This window comes from Cherax quadricarinatus, chromosome 80, assembly GCF_038502225.1.
Source record: "Cherax quadricarinatus isolate ZL_2023a chromosome 80, ASM3850222v1, whole genome shotgun sequence".
In the NCBI taxonomy this organism is placed as follows: Eukaryota; Metazoa; Arthropoda; class Malacostraca; order Decapoda; family Parastacidae; genus Cherax; species Cherax quadricarinatus.
The window spans coordinates 16,894,009-16,914,280 of NC_091371.1; the positions used below are offsets into that span (position 1 = coordinate 16,894,009).

The window sequence follows — 20,272 nt, forward strand, 5'->3', positions numbered from 1 at the left end:
TGGAAGGTAGGTCAGTGGTGGCTGCTGTTGAAGGGGCATACCCTATGTATGCGTGGAACGAAATATGGACGCGTCTAAAACAATTACGTGTAAAACCGGGTGTTCGGGAGGTAATGTTTAGATTTTTACATGGGATTTTGCCGTCTGGGGTTGTCCTATTCAATAGGAGGATAAGGGAGGGAGGGGAATGTAGAGCGTGTGGAAGCATGGAGACAATTTTGCATGCGGTATATTTTTGTGACTGTATAGAAGTGGTGCGGGTCTGGTTAGGAAAGGTGTTCAGGTTAGTGGGTGGGGGAGGATTGCAGGTGTTGCGGGCTTTAAGTTTGGATATAGGAGGGGTGAGTAAGATGGTGGAGAATGCAGTGGCGTATTTGGTCACGGATTTTATATATACGTCATGGGCCATGAGGGAGGTGGGCGTGGATGAGAGGATAAAGGTGTTAGCTGCGACATTTTACAGAACTAAGTGTCGTAATAGGGAAATTTATGGAGGGAATTGGGAGAATGCGTTTACTGAGGGCTATCGGAGTTTTAGGTTGAGGGATTTATGGGATTTAAGTGCAATGTAAGGGGTCGCGGCGGGCTGGCTTCCCGATGAGGACAGTGTGAAAGGGTTTAGTGTGGAAGAGAATGAATATAGTACTGAGACATAAGTGCCTTTGACTGTATGATGAGCGGGTTGTGTGTTGTGAACGATACATGTTCTTCAATTTAATTATTAATTATGCTAATGACAAAGGACGACAGACGTCGTAATGTGATGGAATATTATATATCTGCAACGAAATTATTGGTATGTGTGTAATGAAATGACAAAATGGGTGCACTGTGTGAATGCGAAATATATATATAGACATGAAGTATTGCGTGTGGTAGGAAGGCTTCAGTATTTATCGACGTGTGAAGGTCATGCACTGTTATTTGTGATAACAGACTTACATCTTAGTAGTGGTTTTAATGATATGGGCGAAATATTTTTAGAAAGCTTGACTTATCCTGTTTTCTTAATACATACTGTTTTTTCATGGGAGCTCTATAGAGCCCGTAGGTTTAGGTTACCATTGAATTGATATATATTATAGGGTAATTGATGGATGACATAGGATTAGGTATTTGTGTTTTCACTGGTTGTGTTGTAAAGTGTTTGTAACATATGTATATATTTATACCTTCCTGGAGAAGGTGATATGTTTGGGTGTTTAGTAGATATACGTTGTACATGAATCATGTAGAATTGAATTTTATATTATCTCAATACATTGAGTGATACTGAACGTATCATGTTGTTCAATATGGAATAATGAAAGTATTTCATACAATATACAGTTACATATAAAGATTGTTACGTGTCGGGTGGCTTGACACGCAAGAAGGGGGGGGGGTAGTGCTTTCAGAATGTAAGGTGTACATTCCGTGGCAGAATGTACAATCAGGAATTAGATGTACTTGCCAAGGAGTCTTTAGGTTAGATTTAGTGTTCCAGACATAATGTCATTACTTCAAGGATTGGAGTGGTCATTGTTTACTGTACAGATTTGTCTTTCAGATGTAATATGTTAATTGGAAAGTACATGTACTATGCAGAATTTTTCATCACTGTTTTCACTATGTAATTTGTCGTTTATTTTTATGTACTATGTATGTCTTTTCAATAAAATATAAAAAAAAAGATACTTAAACAAGTGACAGTGATAATGAATTGTTTACGTTTATATGTTACAATAGTAATAGGTTATCTATGCAGACATGAATTCCTTGAACAGTATAAGTCACGATAACTATCCACGATGGAGGGAAACGTTGGATAAATAGTATAAAATACTGACATGGAGAAAAAAAAACCAGACAAATGTAAAATAATGAATAACATTATACTGCAATTGTCTTTTTCTTTTCCACAGTTCGGAAACATAGCTTACTATCTTTTTATTTTGTGAGTCAATTATAAATTGTCCCAGCTAGAGTATTGTGGTTTTAAAGATTACCGTACATACCTCTGACACCTTCAATCCTAGGCGATTCTCCAGGACCGCGTGCAGAGGAAGTGATAGTGAGGGCAGCAGTGTGTGACACAGTCCTTACACAAGCCGGACCCATGAAGGGAGCGCCTAGTAGCCCAGAGAGGAAGTTGATGAAGCACGATAGAACAAGGTCCAAGTGGAAACCTGATCCCTTTACCATCTTACGCTCTGGCTTGCTTAAAATCAAACTGCCACAAGAAATAGGAAATAAGAACATTATCAAGCTGCTCAAACCAGGAGAAAATAACGAATACTGTAGTTCTGGATCTCCGGTTCATAAATTATGAAGATAAATTGATAGAAAATAACAACTTTGTTAAGATTGAACAGTTTGTTATGTATAGAATTAGATAATGCATTAATTAGTTTTGTTGAATAAGACGTCGAGCACATAGATTATATAAAGAATTTTAATGTACCCTTAAAGAATTTTTATGTACCCTTTACATAAAAATTATCCATGGTAATTGCAGGCTTGTATATGTACCTATATACTAAGACTCGAAGAACTTTTTTTAACCACCACTTACTGGCAGATGTTTTCTTCGAGAAAGATGAGGAAAAAGACGAGTATAGAAGCGGGAGCTGCAGCAAATATGCAATAAATAGGCAGAGGCTTCTCCTGGCCCATAGGGTTGATCAACCAGCCTCGGACTGCAGGGTTGGAGGGCTGTATACCTTCAGGCATAGTGAGCTTGTCGGTGTAAGTGTCCTTGATGAGATAATCTAGCAGCACCATGAGAAAAATGGCGATAGGAACACCAAAATCTCCCAGAGAGCGACGGATCTGTTCAACAGGGAATGTGCGAACACGACTACAATATGAATATGATAAGGGTACACAGTACCGAAAAGTTGATACGTAAGACACATGTGCAAGAGTTAGGTATCATTATGAGGATGTAATCAGTGCATCACTGATTACATCTTCTGCATATCACCGTTGCCGTCTCTGTACTCGACTGAAGACTGAGACACTTATGCAACATATGGGAATCTTTATTGAAGAAACGTTTCGCCACACATTGGCTTCATCAGTCCAATACAAAGCAGAAAGGTGTAAGTGGAGGAGCTTGAGGTAATCAGTCCCTCAGCCTGGAATCGATGTGTTCAGTCCATCACTCTTGTAGAAAGTACAGCATAGGACCAAAGAGGTAGCTTATATACTGCAGTCGGGTGAGTGGAAGCAGGAGGAGGCGGGTTCACAATGGAACCATCAACTAGTGTAAGTGACGGACTGAACACATCTATTCCAGGCTGAGGGACTGATTACCTCAAACTCCTCCGCTTCTTACACCTCTCTGCTTTGTACTGGACTGATGAAGCCACTGTGGCGAAACGTTTCTTCAATAAAGATTCCCATATGTTGCATAAGTGTCTCAATCTTCAACTTGTCGGTTTTCAAAACCATTTATCACACTCAACTGAAGACGCCTACTGTGTAGGCGAAACGTTTCGGAATACAGATGCATGTCACACATGTGTCTTACTTAACAACTACGATATGTTGATATATGAAGGCAAATTCATTATTTAGATTAGCATTCATGATTTTTTTATCAGGAAATGTTTTACAAACTGCCAGCGAATTATTGCATATAATCATAAATACGTCATTTCTCACTGGGTCTGCAATATTAATTCATTAAAACAAAAGTGCATGTGTCCTGAAATATGATTAAACAAACATAATCCAACTTCCTATAATTAAAATGTCCAGATGCAACCATGTTATTAATTCGTATTATATCCATAGCATAAAACGTAAAAAAATCAAGGGAATCAATCTACACCGAGATTACTTTCTCATTGTATATAGCCTTAAGATAAGATTTTCTTTGGATTTTTAACCCCGGAGGGTTAGCCACCCAGGATAACCGAAGAAAGTCAGTGCGTCATCGAGAACTGTCTGTCTTATTTCCATTGTGGTCCTCAATCTTGTTCCCCAGGATGCTACCCACACCAGTTGACTAACACCCAGATACCTATTTGCTGTTAGGTGAACGACAACAGGTGTAAGGAAACACGTCAAAATGTTTCCGCCCCGCCGGGAATCGAACCCGAGCCCTCCGTGTGTGAAGCGAGAGCTTTAGCCCCAAGACTTCAGTGTGCTTATTTTAATCCCGATTTTAAAATTAAGTATCACTGGTGGATTTACTTTATGTAGTCGGTGGGTGTTAAACCTAACGAAACAAGTTAACTGTACGTAGCCTACCATCAAAGTACGTACTTTAATCCCGATTTTAAAATTAAAGTATCCCTGGTAGATCTATTTGATGCAGTTGATGGGTGTTAAACTTATAAATAATAAATTGGAACTTACGCCTCTGCCTAAATACTTAGAGTTACGAAAGTATTTGAGCTTAATGGCAATAATAAAGGTTCCCAGCATGAGGATGAGAGAGAGGAGAGCAGTGTTGGGCTGGGGGTTCATTTTGCGCTTTTTCATAGCTTTCTTGATAGTGCTATTGACGCTAACGCTGATACTGCCGTTCACACTGTCGATGATACTGCCGTCCTCACTGTCGATGATACTGCCGTTAACAGTGTCAAGCAATGACATATCACTGATGTTATCGAACCCGACTTCCATTCTGAAACAAGCAAAAATTATGATGGAAAACTTGAGTACAAATATCTTCCTCGTTCGTATTGCAGTTATCTTTATAAATTGACGTGCATATCTATTCATACTTTCAAACAGCATTATGGTATCAAGACACGAAACACTAAGATAAAAAGGAGCAGTAAAGCAGTATTAGCTTACTAAAAGAGACCGTAAGTGCATTTTATATTCAAAGGCATATCCTAAAGCCTTTACTACTTTCGATACTCCATGTTCGTGTTTTCCCATATTAAAGGTTCTGTCATAAAAAATGGAAGCAAACAATGATTACTTACGTTGTATTAGGATAAGATGTTGTATTTGAGGGATAATATCCACAGCTATACACCTCCAAGAGTGGATGGTCATAAAAGATAGCCGCCATATTTGTAATGGCCTCGTAGACGAAGATGATGCAAACTAAGGAAGCAAAAATCTCCTCGATAAACCTGGTGAACTTCCTCACAAGAGCTATGGCTTCCACAGCAACGACTAATAACCCAATGACCGTCATCCATATGCCAATCCACACTCTCATGGACAGGAAATCAATTTCATTTGTCTGGCAAAACTAGAAAGAAAGACTATTTAATATTTTTTATTATTCTTATATTAAGATTAATAATGCTTTTTAAAACAGAAAATTAATGGAACATATAAGTTACATTACCGTAACTGATACGTCTAGTTTTATCTCAGTTTGTGGGCAAGCAGAAAAATAAGCAAGTTACTATGCTTATAGTGACATGTGACGACAACTAACCCACTGACTGGAGGTAAACTTTAAACGACTATTCAGCCCATTCGCAAATTACCAATATATATTATTAACAATATCATTATACCGAAAAACTCACTTGGTAAAGACTCATGTCAAAGACCATAAGAGGACCGGTGGCGCCTACAATCAGCAGTGGTTGAGCGGCGAACAGAGCAAAGATGACACCATTCACGCAAGATAAGAGCAAGCATTCACCAACTCCAATGTAATTATCCATTTTGTCAGCTGAAAAATAGGAACTATTCGTAAAATAAAAATATAGAGAGAAAGTAAACACTATACTTTCATATACGATTACAAATACTATACGCATATACATGTTATTATAGTCATGGGGAGCGCTAAACCCGTAGGATTATACAGCGCATGTGGGGGGTGGAAGGTATTCAGGCTCAGTTCAGGGAATCAGCACGGATCCAATTCCCTAGATCAAGAGCCCCTCACCAGCGTCAAGGAACCTTCCTTGAGGGGCATATATAGCCAAATACTCGTGGAGAATTCTCCCTCCGTATGACATACATATCGTAAGAGGGGTAAAAAGGGGTTAGTAACCCCTTCTCTTGCATAAATCACTAAATGTAGACAGAAAAACTTTCTGAAAGTGCTTCTTTTTCGCGTCACTCTGCCTCGGTGGGAAACGGACAGCTGTGTTAAAAAAAATTGAAAACTGCAAATTGTTTAAGGAGAGTCCAGGGGACCGATCCGGCGACCTCAGGCGAGACGACCACCATAGCAACTAAGCTACATGTATATAAAAAGCATTTAAACTTGTACTGTTCTTAGACACAAGGTTGTCAAGTTCCCACCTTTAGAACTACCCGTCCATTCCTTATATCAAACCAGACTGCGTCGTATTCCCCGGGCACTGTAACCCCCACTGCTGGTTTTGTACCTAATGTGGAGTCTTCTACTATTTCCCAATCCGCATTTTACAGTTAGACCGGTAGTAATATCACGTCTAAGCTAGACATTAAATACTTTTTGAAACAAAAATGATTACATTCTCCAGTATATGATAGCTTACCATACATGCCACCAAATGTAATGGCCGGTGAAAGGGCAGCAAAGAAGATGAAGATGGCTGCAGCAGCCACTTGAGCATTGAAACCGTCTATAATGTCTGAGGGATACTTCATGTAGCGGTCCTTAATATCCCGATACACGCCATAGAAAGGTATTCCGACGCGAATCAGAGGATTACGTTCTGGTGGTTTCTTATCCCCATCATTACCATCCCCGGCCGCCGCTGCTGCCGCCGCTGCTGCTGCTGCGGCTGTAATAGTAAAAAAAAAAAATGCTCAAGTGCTGTAAAGTTAGTTAGTTTTATATGTTTATTATGCACCCCATACCCATCCTGTGGGCGGTACAAATTAAAAATGTTGCCTGCATTGTTAGGCGATAGTATCAAAGACAACTGAAATATCTTAAAAATAATTAACATTTAAAGCACACAGGGATTAAATTATATCTTCAACAGAGAGAGAGAGAGAGAGAGAGAGAGAGAGAGAGAGAGAGAGAGAGAGAGAGAGAGAGAGAGAGAGAGAGAGAGAGAGAGAGAGAGAGAGAGAGAGAGAGAGAGAGAGAGAGAGAGAGAGAGAGAGAGAGAAAGAGAGAGAGAGAGCATATATTCTAAATTAAAAGTGAGTACTTTCTTAGTGTAATGAGAATATAATCGGCTCTCGCCAATAAGGAATCTTTATATCTAGTTATGATACAACAAAATTACCTCTAATGTAAAAGTAATTTTTTAACTGTCTACTCAATAATTACTTTAAAACTTTTAATTTTAATTAGAATACTGTCCGGGTGTTTTCTCTAAAACAAACTTTTTTCCACTGTATTAAGACTTACTACTGTAATATATAAACACCATACCGTACTGGATATCACGGTTCAGGTCATTTGAATCATGATATGTGTATGCTCCTGGAAAAGCCTGCTAAAGAATGAGTGATGGCGATGTTTTCACCTTCGCGTCACCTTAGTGGGAAAAATCACTTTAGGTTATCTTTTTTTCATTACCTTGTTCACACTGAGCGTTCTTTATTAGGATGCTTTCTCTCTTCTTCATTATCTGAGTGGCATCTATAAGATCTATATCTCTTGTATAGGAAGGAGGAGGTAGAACTTCGTTAGCAGCAAAAAGCAGCTGACTCTTGGATTGTACAGTGTATGCCGCCTGGCGGAACGCCTTGCTTGCCATGAGGTTGGAAATGGAAAGACCAATGTCTTGATAGTCCTTCTCATCATGGAATGGACCAAGGAGGACATATATGAACCTCACAGGTATTGAAGCCTAAAGAAAACAGTAAATACAATTAGATATGGATGGAATTTCTACACAAAACAAAAACTTATCGGTAAAACATTATATACAATCACACATGGTTAAAATTTCCATGATTACACACGATTTAGCTTTTCAAACTTGACAAACGTGACATAAATAGCTTACTTCGATAAGATCTCTGAGCAAGACTCCTTCAGCGAGTCTGACGAAGATGAGGATGGGACTCTGCAGGAAGCTCACACCACCAGCCATTACCGCAGTCATCTCACCTCCCTCAGGAAAACACTTTGTCTCCTTATTGTTATAGAGTACATTTGAATCTATGTCAATCTGAAAAAGTAATTATTATTATTACTATTATTATTATTATTATTATTATTATTATTATTATTATTATTATTATTATTATTATTATTACTATTATTATTATGCAGGAAGATTTTTTACTTTAATAACAATAGTTTACAAGACTTCGGAACAAATACTGGAGAAATAATTACTTTTAGGTGTTATTAAGAAGCCAGTCCAAGTAACACAACAGTGCGAGCATGTATTTAATATATTCATTTAATTTCATAAGCTTGAATTTCATAATAATAACACTTGTAGCCTAAATATACAGAGCAGTGAATGAAGTGTATTTATAATTATTCAACAGCAAGTATTCCAAGTGTAAGACAACTATTCACAAGGTGCCAAATTCCATTAATCACTGTATATAGAAAGAGAAGCACCTATATTAGCGTGTAAACATCGTGTAAGGTTTGCATTATTATTTTATAATGTAAATGAAATTAATGTACAAATAAATTGCGTCCTTGGTGACTTATGGAAGGTTGGTTAGTAGTGTTTAAAACCTATCGACTACACTAGAGTCATTAAGATTTCAGGTAATTTTTTTCACTAGACAAGAATACTTCAATTCCTAAATTAGGGATTAAGGCAAACTCTCAGCGTATGTACACTAAAAGAAATACACCTTTTGGTGCAAATATCCTGTGATGACCTATGCATAGTCGATAGGCTTTGAAGCTAACTAACCACAAAATTTGATAATGGTGATTTGATAATGGTTCATGACCAAAACGCCACCAAATTACATATTAAATGACCTAAGTAAGTAAGTGTATTCAGGTATACACAAATACAGTTACATAGACTGTCATACATAGCAGCATATGTGTAGAGAACCTGGGATAACCCAAAAAAAGTCAGACAAGGTGACTTATTTCCATTGGGGTCCTTTTACCTTATTATTATAATATAAAGGTTGTAACATTTTATTATTCTATAATGAAGATAACATCTTATTATCATACTAAGAAGACTATCTACTACACGAGGGTCATTAAGACTACAATACGAGGGTCATTACTAGGAATAAGGTAAAATTATGTTAGCTAAAAAAAAAAATAATCATTCCCCTCCCTTTCCGTAGCTACAGTCATCAAACACCTTTTGGCACTCTTCTTGAACTGGTTCATGTTATGACTGGCTTTGACATGTGCAGGCAGTCTGTTCCGTTCCTTTATTGCTGTACAATAAAAGGTGTTTGAAGCCTGGCCACTGACTGTGGGTACTACAAAGTTGTGCTCTCTCCCCCTAGTACTATGATTGCTTTGGTTCCCAACCTTGACAAAACTGACAGCAAGATATTCTGGACACTGTTTGTGAGCAATTTTATAAACATGATTTAGCTTCAGTTGTTTTACTCTGTCTTCAACATTCAGCATATCCAACTGCTTTAATTCGTTCTGGCCTACATGCTCTCTTGGACCCAGGTCCAGGATGAATCTTACAATTTTGTTCTGGGTGATTTGCAGTCTATCTTTCAGTTTTTTTTTTTTGTCAAGGCAGAGTACCATGAAGAACAAGCGTAATCCATATGACACTATAAGTGCTAGACATAGGGTCCTGCGAGCCTCAGTGTGTAGACACTGTGCTTGTCTATAGAGGAACTTCAGTCTGGCATTCGCTTTATTTACTACACTGTCGGTTGAGTAAGATCTTCTAAAGCCCGATTGATAGCTATGGAGAATGTTGTTGTCATTAAGGTACTTAACTACTTGACAGTACACCGCCCTCTCTAGAATTTTGGATATTATACTGAGTATACTAACAGGCCTATAGTTGCTTACATCAGACCTATTATTTTTCTTGAAGACAGGAGTAACTCTGGCCTCCTTGAACCCATCCGGTACGGTATTAGTGGTGATTGATATATTTATTATGTGAGCAATAGGGATTGACAATTAAGAAGCACCATCTTTTAGGAACTTAGACGGGATGTTATCTGGGCCAGTGCTCTTAGTTGGGTTTAACCTGCTTAGTTCTTTTTGAATAAAGTTATGAGATACACTTACTAGTTGACAACTGTTTAGGGTTACCCCTTTATTGGTATAGTATGTTTGAAACTTATTAGTCTGTGCTAAAGGTATTTGAGGCAGCTGGTAGTTTACTTACTAGTGTTGATGCAACAGATGTGTAGTAGGAATTAAAACAATTTGCCACCTTAGATGTTTCGTGGCATACCTCGTTATCGATAGTGAGTACCATGTTAGACCTGTCTACTGGTTTATGGCTATACCCCAACTGTTTTAGTTGTTGCCAGAGCTTTCTGGGGTTATGCTTATACTCTTCAATTTTTGAGCAATAGTGCTTTGCCTTTGCTCCTTTCATAAGTCTCTGCACTCTGTTCCTCACCCTTTGGAATTCATTTAGTGCTGCAATATCTTGTCTGTTTGCTTTAAATCTTTTTAGCAGCTGGTCTCTGAATTTCATATTATCTAATATCTCAGTAGTCACTCAGGGTTCAGTTCTTCGTTTAATCCTAGCCTCTTTAACTGGTACAATATTATCAAGGATGGCAGTGAACACTGTTTTGAATTTTTCTCAGGCATCGTTTACGTCCGTGCAACTTGTTATCTCTGTCCAGTCACAATTGTGTAGCCTATTTACCAGTGTTTCTTTACTGTAGTTTATAGTTGTCCTCATTTTTATTGTCCTGTGTAGGCCTATCCTATCCCTGGTGCAGTAAATGATGAAATGATCACTGAGAACTGTGGTAATGACGTCTGACTGACTGATGTTCTCAGAGCGTTTCCAGACTACTTACGTCCGCAGGTCAGGCTGCAGTGTAACAGCAAGCACTCACCTCTGTGAAAAGGTTATGGCGGATATACCCAGCAGGATCTCTGTGGGCATCCTTGGGGATGGTGCCGTTGGACATACCGTTAAGTTCATCATTATTGAGAGGAAAACCATTGGATATCCTACGTACTGATGAACGTCGTCGACCTTCTGAACTGGGCTTTTCTTCCGTCCTAAGAAGGTAAACAAGAGCATTTGCTGTCTTACTTCAAATAAATAAAAGTAATATGGTTAAAGAACTTTATTGCTCATCTTATAAATAAAAACAATGATGTAGTAAAGCTACTGTAAAATAATTTAAAAGGAACTATTGTGGTTAGTCTAAGTAAAATTTTAAATACACAGTGATACAAAGTTTGATAAAAAAATATGGTTAAATTGGTTTAAAAATAAATTTTACTATAGTTAACTTATTTATAAATAAAAATAAAAACAATAATAAAAATAAAACAGAATTGGTCAAAACGGGAACTTTACCGTTCCTAGCAGGGAGAAGGATGCATACCCGGCTGTTACAATGGAAGAATTGCGCTTTTGCAAGAGAATTCTGAGGAGAGTCTCACGATGTTCCTCTGGAATCTGATCACTTGTGATCATTTGGTCCACCACCCGGGACACTATACCTGGAAGATCTCTCTCGTCCAGGTCCAGCAGCACAGCCCCTACAACACAGGTAATGTATGTTCATGTAGGTAAATGATTCACAGAGCTGACAAGTTGGTAAATATAGACACATGCGCAACACTTGGGTATCTTTACTGTGGAAACGTTTCGTCATACAGTTGCTTCATCAGTCCAATGTATAGAAGCATGGAGACGATCAGAAGGTGTTTGAGAAAATCAGTCCCTCAGCCTGGAGTCGATGTAATCAGCCCATCAAGACTGATGGATTGATTACATAAAGAAATGGGTTAATAATAGTAGCTTTACCGCATACACTTGACATAAGACAAGGGGACCACTGCACTTGTAAATGTGTTAACAACGTTAACACATGGTTTTAGAATTTTAATAAGTAGAGAGTTGCCTGTTGACATATTCCCCATATAACAAAAAAAATTTACAAATACAAAATTGAATAGATGTGTAAAAAAATAAGGAAATAAGGACATACATTGCAATAAGTTACTACCCCCTATTGTACTACTACCTGACTGTGAACTATATAGATAAAACCAGTCAAACAGTACTGCAGAGGATTGGTATAATTATATTTTGTCCAGTGTATATGCTGACCTAGTAACAATCCTCGTGGTGCATGGTCAAAATGGCACAAGTGAAAAATACGAAAAAAAGTGGTGCAGTAATTGCTTGTTTTACTTTATTTTCGCATGTGGCTGTATATAAAATGAATGAATGCTGGTTAAGTATATACTGGTTAGGTTAGAATAAGTTAGGTATGTATACTGGTTAAGATAGATTAAATTAGGTATCTTGGTTAGGTTAGTGTAAGCTAGGTAAGTATGCTAGTTAGGTTAGGTTAAGTTAGGTGTGCCATTAATAACTGTAAAAGATAAAAAGGACAATACAGTGACTGGAACAATATACAAATAACCCGCACATAGAAGAAACAACTTATGGCGACGTTTCGGTCCGACTAGGACCATTAACTAGTTGGTCACAGTATGTGACTAGTTTGGACTGAAACGTTGTCGTAAGCTTCTTTTTTCCTATATGTGGATTATTTGTGCACTAATAACTATAATTTTTACCTAGCACCATTCCCTACAGACGTCAAATAACCCTAATTAAGCATCGTTAAAAATCATTGCAGTAAACCGACTCAGATGGGCAGGTCCTACATAAACAATTCTTGGCTAGGATAGTTATAAATGCATTATAATACGACCATCTTGTGGACCATTGCTTTAAAAAACAGTAAAAGGAATGTGACGTGTAAGTTACAGTTTTCAAGAACTCTTCCATGTATATATAGGACTATGGTTAAGCCTGAAAGAGTGTCAACATAAATCTAAAGAAAATAATGCCATTCGCTACCATATGACAAAATATACTTAAAGTCAAACTGGTTAGGCCACGTAACCTGTCCACGTAACCTGTCCATCCTTAATCCTTTTCGCCGCTCAATGCTGTTCCCACCCTTCCTTTCCTCATTCTTGTTATCATTAAGGTCTAGAAAAAACCAGCCCAACATACTTAAAGGCTCGTAATTAATTCAAAGGGAAACTTGGTAAACCACAAGTACGTTTTAATTTATGAAGTGACACGGACATTGTCCTGGAGGTATGGCAGATTGCTCTGTGGTAACTGTTAAAAATGGGGTCGATAGTTCCATAACCTCCAGTTACCATTTGAGAAGTAAACTTCAACACGGTTTGTTAAGGGACAGTTCTTGTCTATTAAATTTGCCTTTTTTTCATAAAAACGTTTTAGGTGGTGTCTGATAAAGAGTACAACTTTTATTTGAAAGTCGTAAGACATTTTATTGCTTCGCAATAGCGACTGTTAAAAGCGGCAACGCCCAGTACTGGAGGATAAGGCCATTTGTGGATCAAGAAATTGTTGACAAAAATTAGCATAAATTGGGAGAACTCAGGATGGGGACTATTTATGAGTGGCGTTCCACGGAGTCAATGTTTAAATCCTTGTTTCCAGTATAAATAGTTGAGAGAATGAATAAGTTCGTTAGTATTCGAGATGCAGGGAAAATTTGTTTAAAAATAGGGTATACAAATATAGGCTTGGCTATCCAAATCCTACACACGCTTAACTATTCTCACTCAAATATTTACGTAGCCTATTTTTTTTTTTTAACAATCAGATTTTTATCTTCATTGTTGCTACTTGTTAGTGCGTTGGCATTTATCTATAACTATTGCTGAACCAGTGCAACCTCGTACTGTATCCTATCTAAATATGAGTTTACTTGACTAATTCATTGTTCCGATTTTGTGTTTGCATAATTTCAGTACCCTATGCAAAACCTGTTGCCTGTTAGTAACTAACTAACGAAGACTCGTGTCGGGAGACACTTCCCTGATCCCTAATGAACATTCTTTTAAAATCTCACTCTGGTCACTGCTCCCCACTTCACCATTAACAAACTTATTAGGATGAAGACCCAGATTCTGGAAATTGGGGATTAAACACAAATGCAGTTGCAGTCCTTTACTGACTACATTTCGCCCACACAGTGGGCTTTATTAAGTCACAAACAGATCTTCCTGGATAAAGTGAACATGAGACGGACCTGTACAGGACGGGTGACAATGTCCGTCTCAAATCCAACCTACCCAGCACTCTCCACCTGACTCTCCTCCCTGTATATACTTGTGTACTCCCTACACTGGTACATCTATTTGTGACTTGATAAAGCCCACTGTGTGAGCGAAACGTATCCAATAAAGGGTGGCATTATACCACATTTTGTGTTTTATTTTTCCACTGTGTCGGTTAATCGCTAAGGATTCTTCATCAGTGCCTAATCTAGTTAAAAAATAGGAAAAAATAAGGGGAACGTAAGGTGCAGACCGAAACAAGGGAACATAATATATATATAGTTCCTTGATAATGTGAGTAGTCACGAAAGCGCTTGGAATTTCTCTATTCTTTCAGAGTGGTTGTTTTGCATATTCTGAAATCACCTGTTTACTGTGATCTTATTGCATATATATATATATATATATATATATATATATATATATATATATATATATATATATATATATATATATATATATATATATATATATATATATGTGTGTGTGTGTGTGTGTGTGTGTGTGGCTCGTACGTTGGTTTGCGTGCAGCCAGCAGTAACAGCCTGGTTGATCAGGCTCTGATCCACCAGGAGGCCTGGTCACAGACCGGGCCGCGGGGGCGTTGACCCCGGAACTCTCTCCAGGTAAACTCCAGGTAATATATATAATATATATATATATATATATATATATATATATATATATATATATATATATATATATAATCCCTTGTTTCGGTCTGTACCTTACGTTCCCCTTATTTTTTCCTATTTTTTTTAACCAGATTATATAAAGTTAACTAGATATGTTTTAATTGCTGCACAGTCCGGGAAAGGTATCCCATATCTCATAAGCTCAGCCCCGTCTACCTCGATGCAGACAAAAAGAAAAGAGCAGGTGGTCATAAAATTCTAATACATCAAAATGTAAAAATATGTATGTGTGCATATGCATATACATATGTGTATATATACTTGTGAGTATATGTGTATATGTATGCTTGTATGTATATTTGCGAATATGGTTATGTATTTATATGCATATGTGTATAAAGTAATAACCCACGTAGAGACAAACTGTTAATGAAGGCTACAATAGAGGGGTCGAAATATATAGACCAAGCTCAGTATTTTTCACTGTGCATATTTTGCATATTGTGATATCAACTGTTTACTGTAATTTTTATTGCATCAACGGATATCACAGGACTCTTGAGAACATTTTTCGTAAGGTTTCTTAATCTTATTTCCCATTTATCTTCTTTATTTTCGGACTTTCTGCATCTACGTGGGCTGTTAACATCGAAAAGTGTTAGGTTAGGTAAGGTTCGTCAAGAAACAGGACAAGTGTTTCCTGATGTGGGTCTTAGTCAGATGATGACCCACCGTTGAAGCTTCTGGTCATCTGGCAGAAGCTTTCCGCTGGCTTACCGGACAAGTGTTCATTACACTTTTATTGGTCTTACTCGTACGTGTGCATAAATGGGAATGTGTTTGTGTTCATATGTATACATGTGTGTATGACGAAACGAGACGAGCTGAATGCCAACCAGTGTATTAATACGGTATATTAAGACAAATTACTCGGCGAGTTGAATAGTCCAACATAAAATATAAGTATTACGAATGTTTGGAACTGGTTTTCGGGGGGGGGGGAGGATTGTTTTCCCGTTTATACCACTGAAAGGAAACATAATATACGATAAAAATAATAAATAATATGCAGTCCCTAGACGCTGAACGTAAAAAAATACAGAAGAGTCTAGAAAATATGGAGAACTTGCCTATCATTATATGTTCCCATAGGCTCAGAGATCCTTGGCTCATAGGGAAAGCGTGCATCTAAGTTCCTTAAGGAGCTAAGGCAAAAGACTCATCAGGGTAACTAGGGATTCCAGGGCAGCTAGTTTTCTGTTTCAGCGACTCAGCGCTGCTGTTCAGAGGGGTAATGCCTGCTGTATTTTGGACACGCGCCCCAGTTCTGAAGAACTGGATGAGATTTTCGCATTATAATCAGTGATAAACGTGTAACAATATGTGCTAGACATATATCTCTCACATCTCGTGTACTGTATATGCCATCTTTATATCAACAATGTATCTTTTAAACCTTTTGTACAATATTATGTAATAAAATATACCTATTGGTAAAAAAGAATGAAAAGATGGGGTGGTAGGGAAAGTGGAATATTTAAACGGCTTCAGGAAGAAATACAAATATTCTTTCTTCCTTGAAGCCTTTTTATCCACTTCTCCAAGGCTATGGGTCCACAATTTACACCAGAGGTGGACCCTATCATATATTAAAAAAAAAAGAAGACTGAGTGTTCTGCATCTAAGGCTAGTACACCACCTGGTGACAGGGAGAAGAAACTTACAAGGGAGTAGAAATTCTGGAATTTCTTGAGTTGCTCTGTGAACCTCTGGTGGTAATTATAATTACCTGGCAACGCTGTCTCCAGATGGCCATACTGCCACAGTAATGCAGAAGAAGCTTTCCTTAGGACAACTTTTCGCTCAGCTTTATGACTGAGGCTGCAGACAAGCTTTTATCCTGACAAAGTGTCGCTCTCCGTACAAGTTTCAAAACAAGGTAAGGTTTGTTCCTCAAAATGTTTTCTTCATGGCTTCTCCTTCCCACTTTCCGGTAAGTATCCTTGTTTCCTCTGTGAATAATTTAGTTTTCTCAAGTTCCTCACATTATGCAATCTTCCTCCGAGATTGTGTATTTATTTGGCATAATCTTTAGTTTTAGCCTTGAGGCCTTTTGCGTGTGTTTTTTATAGTTATTATATTTGTTATCCATTATCCACATGTAGATAAGTATGTCACTTGTGCAGCTGTTTGGTACCTTTATTGATGAGATGTTTCGCCTGCTCAATAGGCTTTTTCAGTCGAAATACAGAGGAAACAGTGTAAGTAGCCAAGATGTAGATATGAGGTGAATAGTCCGTGAGGAACTGGCCACTGATGGACTGATTACCTCATAGCTACATCACGATTTCTGTTGTTTCCTCTATATTTCGACAGAAGAAGCCTGCTGAGCAGGCGAAACGCCTCGCCGACTGGTGAGCATGCTGTATAGCCATGACCTATGCGCGTTTGTAGTAAATACCTCCGTATGTAAAACAGCTTAAGTTTATACACAGTTCAAACAGCTCAATGAAATCTTGACATTGTAAGAATAATTCAGAGTTGTCGTTCATTTTTTTTAGGGTACATCATTGGCCTGTTCCGTTGTCACGCTGGTGAATAAGGAAATGACGTCGCTCTGGCTACTTTCATGTTGGAAATGCCGATTTCTTTGAGGTGTGATAGTAGATCCCCTGAATGTTTAGTTGAAGTGACGGACCGTAAGGGGATAATGGATTTGTGCGTTTTGTGTTCTAGACTGTACATACTGGCAGGTCTCGAGTTAATAGGGATCAAATATGGTAGTTTTCTTCTTCGTTCCAACTTCCACACTTGTAAATTTTGCCTAACTTTGTATGGGAATTTACTGACTGGATCCGTCATTTCTCTTGGTAATACAGTGGAATATGTGTTACCATCATTTAAGATGTCTCACATTTTCTCTTTGTAAACCATGGTGGTTAGTATACGAGACTTCTGCCTCGGTGACGACGATGGTGTTGTCTGCAGAAAATCCTTTTCGTTTTCGGTGTGAACAGGCTAGTCATTATTCAATTTATAAGTTCCAGAATTATTTTCATTCCCAAGGATTAAGACTTTGCATTGTTCCACAGTGAACTGCATCTACCATTTTTCCGACCATAACATTAACCTAACATAATCGTTGTGTATGTATTGCTTTACTACCCTTCAAGCTACCCAAATAAATTTACGTGTTTTAAACGCAAATAAATCTGGTGAAAACCTGCTGTATGATACCGATAAGTTGTGAAATTTGGAGTGAACAAGGTCCCAGAACCAACACTTATCCATAACAAAACGTAAAAAGTATTTTGGTCATGCGTTTTTAATCACAAAAGCGGGGAGTATGTTATCCCGTGTGACGGCCACAATGTATTGTTAATCGTCGTGGCTAAATTCATTGGAAATCTAACGCTCTTATAGTTTCCAGGAAGGGCTGCAGATCACCGGTGATAAACTAATAGAAGTAATATCTCATCTACATTCTCACAAGTGAAGCCGAGGGGAGAGTATGTTGTATCCCTGAGATACATGTAACGTCAGACCCCTACTGGGTCAACCTGATCACTTTTAGGCAAAACAAAGTCACTTTGTCCTAACAAAATGTCCATTCTGCTTTTGTGTCCTTATTTTGCCACTTGCCGGTATTTTATACCTCCTGTGCTCAACACTTACATGTAAGATTCGTTTGATTAGTACCGGACAGCATAATCTAAAACACATTTCACGAGCATTATGCCGATTAGCTGCAAGTTTGTTCTGAGCATCCGAACATCAGATAATTATTATAGCTTAATGCAAAGGCTAAAATACACTAACCTATCGGGAAATCCGGACGTGAACTATACATTTCATTGTCATACGCTATGGTGAAACTCTCTTTATCGCCTATATTATTGAGATCCATCTTGATGTGGACGGTGGCCGGTGGAGCGATAGTACCCTGGCCCTCCACTTCTGTTACGTTTGCTGCTTCTGTGGTAACTGCCAGACACTCGATACAACAGCCGTAAGCACACTAAACTATGGTGATCGCGCGCTTCCAATTATAAGGCAGACGTTTACATTATCTTCAGAGCCCCGCCCCTTTAACTCACCTCCAGCGCCTCCTTCATCACTTATCTTATGGTCAGTTTTCTTTCCTAAGTTTCCCCCACATTGGAACACTCACTAATACTTTAGGTTCATATGTATTTTGTATAAAGACAAATTACTCAGTATTTGCAATTACATTAACTCTTTAATAGCAATTTCAGTAATCGCAACATGCATCAGTTGGCAATAAGAGTACTTGGAAGAGTCAGTGTTATGTGTAACATATGAGTGCAGTATGACCCAATCATCTGATAACTAACACTCTACACGTAAATATATAGTCAAATAACGACTAAAGCAACATTTGATTATAATAGCAGAGCACATGAAAATTGTGGGGCACTCTGATGTCCAGTTATTTCCTGTTTGTCTTCACAAAGACACGAATGGCAACCCAGCAGTTAATACTTAAGAGGCTCTGAAGAAAACAGTAATATTACAAGTCAATAGATACATGATTATCAAATAAGCAGACCTGATGTAAATAGAAATATATGCAGCTTTTAAGACATTAAGGAGACATCTTTCACCAGGGGTTTCGTCAATCTAATACAGAAAACGAGGCAATATAGTGGCGGAGGTCAGGTGCTGTGAGAGAGGGCGGGGCTAAGTCAGGGCCGTGTGTTACTTTGGTAAATTGAGTTCTCAGAATTTCGGAAATCATGAAGATTCCAATATTTCATGCTGTGGTGTTGGTTGGAGCGATGAATGATGCCCAAATAGCATCTGCTGCGTTGGTTTGATTCCCTGATTACTAGTTTGGCATTGCGGAAGTCCTTGAGGAGTTCACAGCACTGCAGCTTTTTCATAACAAAAATCCCCCTCAAGGGAGGTTCCTTGACGCTGGTGAGGGGCTCTTGATCTAGGGAATTGGATCTGTGCTCCGGTTCCCTGAACTGAGCCTGAATACCTTCCATCATCCCCCCCAAAGGCGTTGTATAATCTTACGGGTTTAGCGCTTCCCATGATTATAATGACAACATTCTTCACCGAAAGGCTTTCCGTACAAGCATTAGAGCTGCTCAAACACAAGGTGCATGTTGATCTCAGTCTACTTATTCCTGCCAAGGACTTCCTCGACGTAATCGACTTTTGCGTCAACTACAGTTACTTCTTCGGGGACTCCATCCATAAACAATCTGTCATGCTTGTGGCTTGGTAGTAGCTGAGGGACCCGGTTCGATCCCGGCACGCGTGGAAACGTTAGGCATGTTTCCTTACTCTTGCCCCTGTTCATTTAGCGGTAGGTAGGTATTTGAGTGTTAGCCGACTGACATAGGTCGCATCATGGAGAAGAGGATTAAGGACAACAATGGAAATAAACAAGATAGTCTTGACAGAGGCTTCATTGGATTATCCACGGTTACTAACCGAAGGAGGAGATTCAAAATCCATATCATAAAAGACGTGGTATAATTTAGTTATGTCGACGATGTTTTGTTCATCTGTCTTT

The 20,272-nt window shown here is 38.4% G+C and overlaps 1 protein-coding gene across 1 annotated transcript in view; it reads right to left on the reverse strand.

Annotated features, from left to right (window-relative positions):
• Window positions 1–18,753, reverse strand: part of LOC128702373 (anion exchange protein 2) — a 35,330-nt gene extending 16,577 nt beyond the window's left edge. Inside the window, exons 1-11 of the mRNA XM_070102182.1 lie at window positions 18,544–18,753; window positions 11,356–11,512; window positions 10,855–11,023; window positions 7,866–8,030; window positions 7,433–7,706; window positions 6,435–6,683; window positions 5,487–5,635; window positions 4,926–5,200; window positions 4,348–4,618; window positions 2,555–2,811; window positions 1,998–2,212 (exon numbers count right to left, since the gene is read on the reverse strand). Coding sequence (XP_069958283.1) covers window positions 1,998–2,212; window positions 2,555–2,811; window positions 4,348–4,618; window positions 4,926–5,200; window positions 5,487–5,635; window positions 6,435–6,683; window positions 7,433–7,706; window positions 7,866–8,030; window positions 10,855–11,023; window positions 11,356–11,512; window positions 18,544–18,631 — 2,269 coding nt within the window. The 5' untranslated portion in view covers window positions 18,632–18,753. The remainder of the gene's footprint in view (window positions 1–1,997; window positions 2,213–2,554; window positions 2,812–4,347; window positions 4,619–4,925; window positions 5,201–5,486; window positions 5,636–6,434; window positions 6,684–7,432; window positions 7,707–7,865; window positions 8,031–10,854; window positions 11,024–11,355; window positions 11,513–18,543) is intronic.
• Window positions 18,754–20,272: the final 1,519 nt, after the last annotated feature.